At 56.8% G+C, this 9,510-nt stretch overlaps 2 protein-coding genes across 3 annotated transcripts in view; one reads left to right on the top strand and one right to left on the bottom strand.

Moving 5' to 3' along the window:
* The window catches only part of Itpr3 (inositol 1,4,5-trisphosphate receptor type 3), an 82,953-nt gene that overhangs the window by 69,432 nt on the left and 4,011 nt on the right, over positions 1–9,510 (bottom strand).
* Positions 646–3,729, top strand: Bak1 (BCL2 antagonist/killer 1). Of its 2 annotated transcripts, XM_010605298.3 has the most exons (5): positions 668–1,124; positions 1,585–1,720; positions 1,878–2,021; positions 2,544–2,724; positions 2,827–3,729. In XM_010605298.3, exons 1-5 carry the CDS (start codon positions 1,055–1,057, stop codon positions 2,932–2,934), a joined length of 639 nt encoding a protein of 212 aa, XP_010603600.1. In that variant the 5' UTR covers positions 668–1,054; the 3' UTR covers positions 2,935–3,729. The 2 variants fall into 2 exon arrangements, with proteins under 2 accessions (XP_010603601.1, XP_010603600.1); XM_010605299.3 differs by lacking the exons at positions 2,544–2,724; positions 2,827–3,729 and adding an exon at positions 2,292–2,537 and having other exon boundaries at positions 646–1,124.

The following is a 9,510-nucleotide window of genomic DNA, read 5'->3' as shown; positions in this document are numbered from 1 at the left end:
CGGGGAGCTGGGGTGCCAGCAGCACCTGGCAGCCCGCCATCCTGGGGCCACTGGGTCTGGGGACCGGGGAGGCCAAGAGCGCTGCTGGGGTGCGGGCAGCAGGCTCTGGGGCCGGGTTCCTACTGGTGCTGGACGGAAGGGGTGCAAACTGAAAGCGAAAGGCAGACATCAGGAAATGCTCCCCCAGCAGCTCGGCGGGCGGCCGGGGCTGGCAGGAGAGCAGGTGTGAGAGAGGCAGAGGGGACCCTGGAGTGGGGGACAGGGCCGAGGTCCTCGAGCTGGAAACTGAATGTCCCCTGTGGGACCTGACCCTCCCTGGCTGGCTGTGGCCTGGGCCGGCACTCTTCCTTTAGGCCTCACTTTCCACTTGTGAAAGGCGTGGCGCGTCTCTGCTGGAGTTCAGCACTGAGGAAGGCCAGGGGTGCTGGTGCACACCTATAACCCCAGCATTCTGGAGGCTGAGGCAGGAGGATCACCGGTTTATGAGTTCAAGGCATGGCTGGGCTAGGTAGAGACCCTGTCACAAAAGATCATGTTGAGGGAGGTGGCACACGCCTGTCATCACAACACTGTAACCCCGGCACTTGGGAGGCTGAGGCAGGAGGATCATGAGTCTCAGGCCAATTTAGGATACAGAATGAGACCCTGTCTCCAAAATCCTAGAGAGCTCCTGATGGTCGGAGTGTCACAGTCCCTCTAGCGGCTGCACTGGAGGGCAGGTGCCCTCCAGCCAGCCAAGGGGAAGTGGCCTTCTAGGCTGGAGGTGGCCAGCTCATGGCCACAGGTGCTAAGAGGGCCCTGGAGGCCCCGGGAGCCATGTGTGAAATGTGCCACGAAAGCCAAGGCAGGGCTGAGCCTTGCCCTTCTGGGACACAGGCAGCCTGTCGGATGGGGCCCCACACTCCACAGTGTGTGCCCTGCTGTCCCCTGCTGGGAGTGGGGCCTCCCGTGCAGCCATGGCGGCCTCTCTAGGGACCATCCAGTGTCTCCTGTCCAGCCCCATCTCGCTTTTCCCACCCACAGGCTAACACTGTCACTGGCTGAGACCTAAAAGATGGCATCCAACCAAGGCCCCGGTCCCCCTGGTGAGGGCTGCGAGGAGGCCCCCGGGCCATCGTTAGCTGGTGAGGGTCCCCTGCGCGCAAATCCCTTGTGAGGCAGCCGGCCCGTTCCCTTGGTGCCTGGGAGAAAGGAGAAGCCTGCAGGGCTCTGCGTGGGAGCCCAAGGGCAGGGCAGGGGTGGGGTGCAGAGGAGGAAGGCGGGAAGGGAGGAAGTGTGGCGGCTGCGTCTGCCTGCTTCCCAGTGGACGCCCGCTCAGCCCCATGCGGGCTCTCTCTTCCCCGGCCGTGGGCTTCTGGTCCCGGGTCTATCACTGTCCCTGGGTGGCTGCAGTTTCACAGTTTATCTCCCCCCCCCCCGAGCCCGCCTGGCTGTGCCCTGGCCACTCGATGCTGGCAGAACACCCAGCCGTGAGCTCCTCTGCCCACTGTGAGGACAGCAGTGGCCCCGAGGGGGCATGATTGACCCAAAAACCCAGGCTGCCGGGTGCAGCACCCCCTCACTGACCCCAGGCTTCAACCCCAGAGCAGCAGGTGGCCCGGGACACCGAGGAGGTTTTCCAAAGCTACGTGTACTACCGCCACCGGCAGGAGCAGGAGGCCGAGGGCGCGGCCGCCCCTGCTGACCCTGAGATGGAGACCCTGTCCCTAGAGCCAAGCAGGTGAGCTTCAGCCTGGCCTGGGGATGGCTGCAGGGGGCAGAGGTGCCAGCGGGGTCCCTGTCCCTGGGGCCTGCACTCAACAGCAGGACGGGGTGCAGGGCCTGTCCTCGGCACACCCCTCCCACCCGGCCGCTCACCGGCCGCCTCATGTCCCCAGCACCCTGGGCCAGGTGGGTCGGCGACTGGCCATCATCGGGGATGACATCAACCGGCGCTACGACGCTGAGTTCCAGAACCTGCTGCGGCAGCTGCAGCCCACAGCCGAAAACGCCTACGACCTCTTCATCAGGATCGCATCCAGGTACCGCGCTGCCCCACGACCCTGGACACCCCTGTCGTCTCATATGGGGCCAAAACTCCCCGGCTCCAAGGGCTCGGCTGTCCGATCTGTGTGAGGGTGTCCCGGGGTCCAGCTGGGACTCCCCAGTGAGGCAGGTGCGCAGGTGGAGGAGGAGGCAGCAGTGGTGACCGCTCCAGCCCACCTGCAGAGGCCCCCACACTGCCGGGACTCGGGGACCCGACCTAACCTCCTCTCCTGTCCTTTTCTCTCTGCTGTCTCTCCGGCTGTCAGGCCAGCAACACGCACAGGTAATCTCCCTCCTCCTCTGCCCTCTCTGTGCCCTTCGGTCTGCAGCCTTGGGGGCCACACCCAGAGGCCGCACCCAGCCGGTTCACCTCTGACTCTGTCCTCTCAACAGACGCCCCAGCTCTTCCGCAGGGAGGCCGGAGCCCTGATCCATGGCTCCACAGGGAGGGGTCCGGGGTCCGGGGGGTGGATTGTGGACCCCTGGATCCACTGAGTTCCGGGGTGCTCTTCCTGCAGGCTGTTTAAGAGCGGCATCACCTGGGGCCGTGTGGTGGCGCTCCTGGGTTTTGGCTATCGCCTGGCCCTGCACGTCTACCAGCACGGCCTGTCTGGCTTCCTGGGCAAGGTGACCAGGCTGGTGGTGGACTGCATGCTGCACTACTGCATTGCTGGGTGGATCGCACAGAGAGGCGGCTGGGTGAGTGCCCAAGTCTGCACCCTACAATGTCCGCCCCGGTCCCCAGGCCGCCCCGGTCCCCAGGCCGCCGGCCCCTTCGTGACTGCCAGTCTCTCCCGGCAGGTGGCAGCCCTGGACTTGGGCAACGGCCCCATCCGGAACGTGCTGCTAGTCCTGGCTGTGGTTCTGTTGGGGCAGTACGTGGTACGAAGGTTCTTCAAATCATCGTGACTCCAGGGGGCGCTTTGGGGCCCCAGCTGAGACCCCTGCCTGCATTTCAGCCCAGACTTCTCCCTCTCCTCTCCCCCACAGGGGTCCCCCCACCCCAAGAGTACGGAACCGTTAGCAAGGGGGCACTCCGACATGAGGGGCTCCTGCCTGGGGTCACTCGGGCTGCACAGGAGCCCCAACACTGCGTGGTGCTAACTGGGCCCCAGCCTGTGGGGGTGCTGTAGCTCCCTTCTCCGCTCTCCAAGACCCCTCACCCCTGCCTGCTGGGCAGTAGGAGACAAGAGCCTGGGGTCTGGTCCTTCCCGGAGGCTTTTAATGGTTTTAGCTTGTCTTTATATTCCCTTGGGAGATGCCCTGATCCCCACCACCCTGCCTGAGGTCAGGACACCCAAGGTGCAGGTCTACCCTGTCCCCAGGACACAGCTGGTCTGGAAGGTCAGAGCCTGGGGGGTGGGACACGAACCCGGCACAGCTCCTGGGGGGCAGGCTGGCTCGGATGGGGGCCTAGGTCCTGCTCCCCGCCCCATACTGCCTCTGTGGTTGGGCTCTCAGGGATTCTGGGCTGGGCTTGGGGCGGGGCTGGGGTCAGGGTCGGAGCTCTCTGCAGTGTCCGTCAGAACCACCAAGCCTGGCCCTGTCCTGGTCCGCGCCCATCCCCTCACCGAATAGCCACTGGCTCCACGCCAGTCGCTGTAGGACCCATAGTGTAGGTGGGGGCCCTGGTCCTGCTCCCCAAGGGCCCTTCTCATGAGCTCTCTGAGGACCCTCTGACGGGGCTGCAGTGCCTTGGTTAATGTCCCGGTGTCTCAGTGGGGGCCCTGGTCCTGCTCCCCAAGGGCCCTTCTCATGAGCTCTCTGAGGACCCTCTGACGGGGCTGCAGTGCCTTGGTTAATGTCCCGAGGTGTCTCAGGGAGTGGCCTCAGCGCTAAGCCTAAGCCACGGGGCTGGGTCTTCCTGGTGGCCTGGGCACTGTATAATCTGCGCATGTAGCTGGGACACTGTGAATACTTGAACCCACCCCATGCCACCCTCCGCACTCCTGGCCTGCCGGCCCCCTGGAGGTGGGTGGGAGAGCCTTCTCTTTCTTGCACAGTTGGGGTTGGGGGCGGGGGAGAAGTTCTCGATGAAGCCACTGCATGGAGGGGTTGCAGGTGGCACCTGCTGACCATCTACGCCGTCTGCTGATGGTTCAAATAAACCGTGCAATGCCCCCACTTCTGCCTGCCGCGTTTGCGCCCTCTGCTCCCTCTCCCCATCCAGCGGGCCTGGAGAAGCTGCAGCACCTGGATCGTCCCTGAGATCCGGCCCTGGGCCCTTCTCCATGCCCATCCCTCATTGCCTTGGGGATCCAGGCAGCTTCCCACCCCTTCAAGAAGTCGGGGATCCCCTTGGCCGCAGCATATCCGAGAACCCCCGGGCCCCCATGGCCTCCTCCACACTGGGCTGGATTACTCTCCCTGGGGCTCCCACCCACTTTGGCACAAAAAACTCTTCTCCTCCACACTTAGCTCTGCCTGAGACACAGCGTCCCAGCTCTCCCTTCCTGATGTCCCCACAGCCTCACACACACGCAGGGCTTTTTTCATTCTAGTTCGCTGGTGCAGGGAGCCCCTGCGCGGCGGAGCCAGTGGTGACAGAAATAACAAGCACGGGGGCGTTGAAATGTTCCCAGATCTACAGTCTGCCCAGGCCCAGGCCCCGGGTGTGTTTCCGACCCGCTTGGGGACTGAAGGACCCTGCGCGGCCTCTGCCCCCTGCCCCCTGACCTGGGTCTGCAGCGGTGCAGAAAGGAAAGGCAGGGCGCAGTTGAGTGGATGCTGGAGGACCCTGTAACGCGCCAGAAGAGCTCGAAGACAGCATCTACGTGGTGCGTGCCAGGCTTGAGGCTAAGACTTCAGTTTCGCCGCCCGAGCGATAGGTGCGGTGCCGGGACGAGAGTGTGCGCGCCTGCGACTGCGCGCTGCCGGTACTACTGGACGGGGAGCTGGGTCTCGCCACCGGCAGACGGGCCCGAGGCCTTGGATGCAGGCAGCAGGATGCGAGCCGTTGGTCCCGCGAGCTCGGTTTAGGGGACAGATTGCTAGGTCGCCTTTTTTTTTTCCTTCCGTGTACAGCTGCATGATTTGAGGAAGACTGAACAGAACGGGTCGCCCGAGACGAAGATGGCCGTCGCTGCTTCAAACGCGCCAGCGTGCCCTTCTGTGGGCGGGGACTCGCCTCTCCCTCCCTCTGGGTTTTGAGTATGATCACGGTGGGGCATTGAGCTAAGAGTGCACCGTTTCTGGCCGCAAGAAAGGCGGATGGGTCATTGCAGCTGTGGTCATCTCTAATCCGCTGAGAAAGGAGTTGGGATGTTATTCTGCACATCATTTACTTATTTATTAGTACTGGAGAGTGAACCCAGGGTCTTCCTGTTGAGCTACATCCTAAGCACTTTTGTTTTTTAAATTTAAAATAAAATTTTTTTTTTTGGTACTGGGGATCGAACTTGGGCCCTTGAGCTTGTGAGGCAGGTGGCGGCACCAACGAGCTAAATCCCCGGCCTTTCGAATAATTTTTAATTTTTAAAACATTTACTACGGGGTGGTTTTTTTTGTTTTTTGTTTTGCTTTTTTGGAAACATGGTCTCAGTGCATATTCTAGGCTGACTTTGAACTCACTATGTACCCCAGAGTGGCCTCCAACTCACAGCAATCCTCCTGCCCTGGCCTGCCAAGTGCTGGGATTACAGGGGTGAGACACCACCAAGGCCGGCTCACTGACCCTTTTTATTTTGAGAGGAAGGTCTCAATAAATTGCTGAGGTGCCTGGCTGGGCTCGAGCCTTCCATCCTCCTGCCTCAGCCTCCCAGGTGCTTTCCTGGGTTGCCAAAGCCAGGTGATGAGAAGTAGTGGGACAGAGTAAGCCATGGCTGTGGTGGGAAGCGTGGTGGCTAGGAGGGCTCCTATTTGCAACTTGCTCTGAAATTGTGGCTCATTCCCCCAAAGATGCCAGATTCCTCGCAGCCTGGGGCCCTGAACTGAGCTCTGTGGGGAGCGGCAGCTGCCGCCGCTCAGCTGTGCAGTTTGTACGGTTTCGGTGTAAACAGCTGCCTTCCCAGCGGCCTCAGTGTCCCCAACCCCACCCTGCAGTGGTTTGATCTACCTCCCTGAAGAAAGTGTACTTCAGGTCAGTGGGCGTCTGCTCTAAGCCTGTGCTTCAAAAAAGGGGGAAAAAACTCTTCACCTACAAGCACTCGGCAGGTCGTTTGAACACATTTCCGTGACCAAACTATCTGGCAAGCACCTCATAAATTAAAATTAATTCACCGCTTCATTAAAATCAATGAGAACACCATACCCTGTTCCAGTTGCACGCACTTTAAATGTAGAGGCCTCTGCTCCCGGGCGCTTGCAAACCGCAGATCTGGTTCAGCGGGAGCGGAGCAGAGCCGATGGCCCTAGTTCTGCGCGTGCGGGGAGCCCACCCTGCGTCACTGCAGACTCCCCGCCCAGGAGGCTGCCATCAACCTGTTCTCACCCCAGGGCAGCTTCTCCGATCTATTTCCGGTGGGCGATCAGGTCGCTGGAGAGGAAGAAGAGCGTCTGTAACTCCAGCACTCTGGGAGGCTGAGACAGGACGACCCCAGTTAATGCCCGGCCTGGACAACTTGGTGACTTAGCTGGACTCTGTCCCAAAATAAATAATCAAAAAGGGTGGGGGCCTCGCTCAACGTGAAGGCCCTGGGTTCAGGCTCTAGTAGACACACGCTCACCAACTTGAAAGGCTTTGGGCAGAGGCGGGCAGCCCTTCCCACCTGGAGATCGGAGCTTGGCAGGGGGCCCGACTGGGGGTGGGGTGGGGAGTGTGTTGGTTGTGTTGGGGGTCGCTACCTGGGCATGCGCACTGGGGCTCTCGGGCTGGCACCCAGGACAGCTGCCCGGTGTCCCCTACAGCCAGGTGCTCCCTGGCCCACAAACAAAGGTGGGGACGGCAGGAAGGGCCCCCGTCTGTCTCCCACCACACGGACTGGACCCCAGGTCTTTGCGCTGAACTCCTGTCCCCAGCCCCTTTATTGATTTATTTGAAGATCCCAAAGCTCCGGAAAATTTTTTTGTTAATTTTTTATTCTTCTTAGTACATGACTGCAGTACATAGTGATGGGGAATTAGTACCTGTACACAATACATCTCAATTCTTTTTTTCTTTCCCTTCCACCTTCTCTTTTTTTGTCAGGATCAGATTCACTAGCACTGGGGAGGCTGAGGCAGGAGGATCACTGAAAGAAAGTTCAAGGCCAGCCTGTGCTACACAGTGAGTTCGAGGCCAGCCTGAAATACATAGCAAGACCTTGTCTCAAAAAACAAAAAACAAAAAAGGAATCTTTCCTATTTTTCCCAGTGCTGAGCTACATTTCCAGTCCTTTTTAATTTACTTTTTTTTAATCTTTCATTTTTATTAGTCCATGCTTGCAGTACATACTATTCCATTCACTGTAGGGAACTGGCATGTGTACATAAAACATCTCGGTTCTTTTTTTCCCTTCCCTCCACCCCCCCTTTTATTTTTCTAATATTGGATTTGTTTGTCTTATTATTTACCTTATAAAGTTAATTATCATATAATTAACCAGACTAACAGAACTGAAATACATAAAACACACAAGGCGGTTACACTAAACAAGGTGCACTTTTAGATACACTGTCTGTGCGGGATCCCAGTCCTTTTGATTTTGCAGTGCTGGGGATCAAACCCAAGCCCTCAAGCACCCAGGCCTCCTGCCTCAGCCTCCAGACTGCTAAAATGACATGTTTGCACCACCTCACCCAGCAAGCCCTTTTTTTGAGACAGGGTGTTGCTATGCAGTTCAGGCTGGCCTCGAACTCATGGTGATCCTCCTGCCTCAGCCTCCCAAATGCTGAGATTACAGGTGGGTCCCACCACACCTAGCCTTCTCCAACACTTTAAAAAAAAATTTTTTTTCTTTTTAAATTTCTGAGCCATCTGCTGAGTGCAGTGACACACACACACCTCTAATCGAAGGACTTGGGAGGCTAAAGCAGGAGGATTGTAAACTTGAGAGCCACCTGGGCTTAAAATAAAAGGGCCAGGGCTGTAGCTCAGTGTAAAGGCCATGGGGAGAAAAAGAAGAACGTCAGTCTTGTGTCTTGGCAGATTTCCCAGGCTGGCCTCAAATTTGTAATCCAACTGCCAAGTGGCTAGGACAAAAGTAGATATCACAACACCCAGGGAGAGACTTTGATTATGTTTGCACACAATATTGGAATCTCTAAAATAATTTGATTTGCCACACTTAAAGGTTTGAATTATTAGGTTACGGGAATTATTTACATGTGTAACACTTTTTTCTTGTTTGACGTGTAAATATGCCCTATGAGGAATTTGAAGTGCTTGGGGGGTAAAAAATCAAGTATGATAAATTTGTAGATGTAGTTTAAATATTTAAGAGAATTTAATTAACTAAATTTGTAAATGGTATGAAGAATGTTCAAGCAAATTTAATAAGCCAAGCCCATGGGCTAACTGAACATTAATCAGAGAATAAGTTATGGTTGTTATTTTCATACAAAACTTACAGGATGTCTAAATAGAACATCACGGTATATGAGTTAAACTAAGAATTTAGGACTATCTGATTTTAAATTTTTTTTTTTTTTTTTTTGTACCAGGGATTGAACTTGGGTCCTTGCGCTTGCAAGGCAGGCCACCGAACTGCTGAGCTAAATCCCCAGCCTATCTGATTTTAAATTTACAACCCCCCACGTTGTGCATGGAGGTGCATGTTTATAATCCTAGCACTTGGGAGGCTGAGGCAGGAGGACGGCAAGTTTGAGCCCAGCCTGGGTAACTTCATGAGACCTTATCTCAAAATTTTTAAACTTTTTTTTTTTTGGTACTGGGGATCAAACTTGGGACCTTGTGTTTGTGAGGCAGGTGGCAGAACCACTGAACTAAATTGCTAAATTCCAGACCCTTCAAAATTTAAAACTTTAGAGAGAGAGAGAGAGAGAGAGAGAGCGCACAAGCGCTGGGAAATAACTTCATGCACTCACTCCATGGGTTCAATTCCCAGTACTGGGAAAAAAAGTTGAATGTCATCAGACCAAAACTAAATTGTAATGTGACCCTCCCAGAAATGCAGAAAGTAGCGGGTTGTGGTGGTCCACACCTGTGATCCAAGCAGTCAGGAAGCCGCGGCAGGAGGCCCACAGGTTCCAGGCCGGCCTGGATTACACATGTCTCAAAAAAACCAAATAACAGTAACGACGACGAAAACAACAGTAACAATAAAGTTCCCCCTGCCTTACACAACATCTGATGTGAGGCAGCCTGGCGTTAGCCAATCCGTTACTTTGCTGCCGTCCCGCCCCCCATCTTCCAGCTTGAGCGACTCCGGCAGGAACCCCGCTGCCGCCGCCTGGCTTCCGCGTTCTGGGAGGGGTGCGGTCGGTTCTCCGCGGGAAGGGAAAGCCAGCTAAGATCCTGAACTGCCGTTGACCTTGGGCGCCGGGATGACTCGCGGAGACGCCGGCGGGCCTGTCCCGGAGGAGGGCTGCTCCCTCCTGCTCTCTAAG

Source organism: Fukomys damarensis, unplaced genomic scaffold (assembly GCF_012274545.1).
Source record: "Fukomys damarensis isolate Sample0158 unplaced genomic scaffold, DMR_v1.0_HiC HiC_scaffold_20, whole genome shotgun sequence".
In the NCBI taxonomy this organism is placed as follows: Eukaryota; Metazoa; Chordata; class Mammalia; order Rodentia; family Bathyergidae; genus Fukomys; species Fukomys damarensis.
Note: the sequence above shows the minus strand (reverse complement) of the source record. Positions and strands in the feature narration are given on the sequence as shown.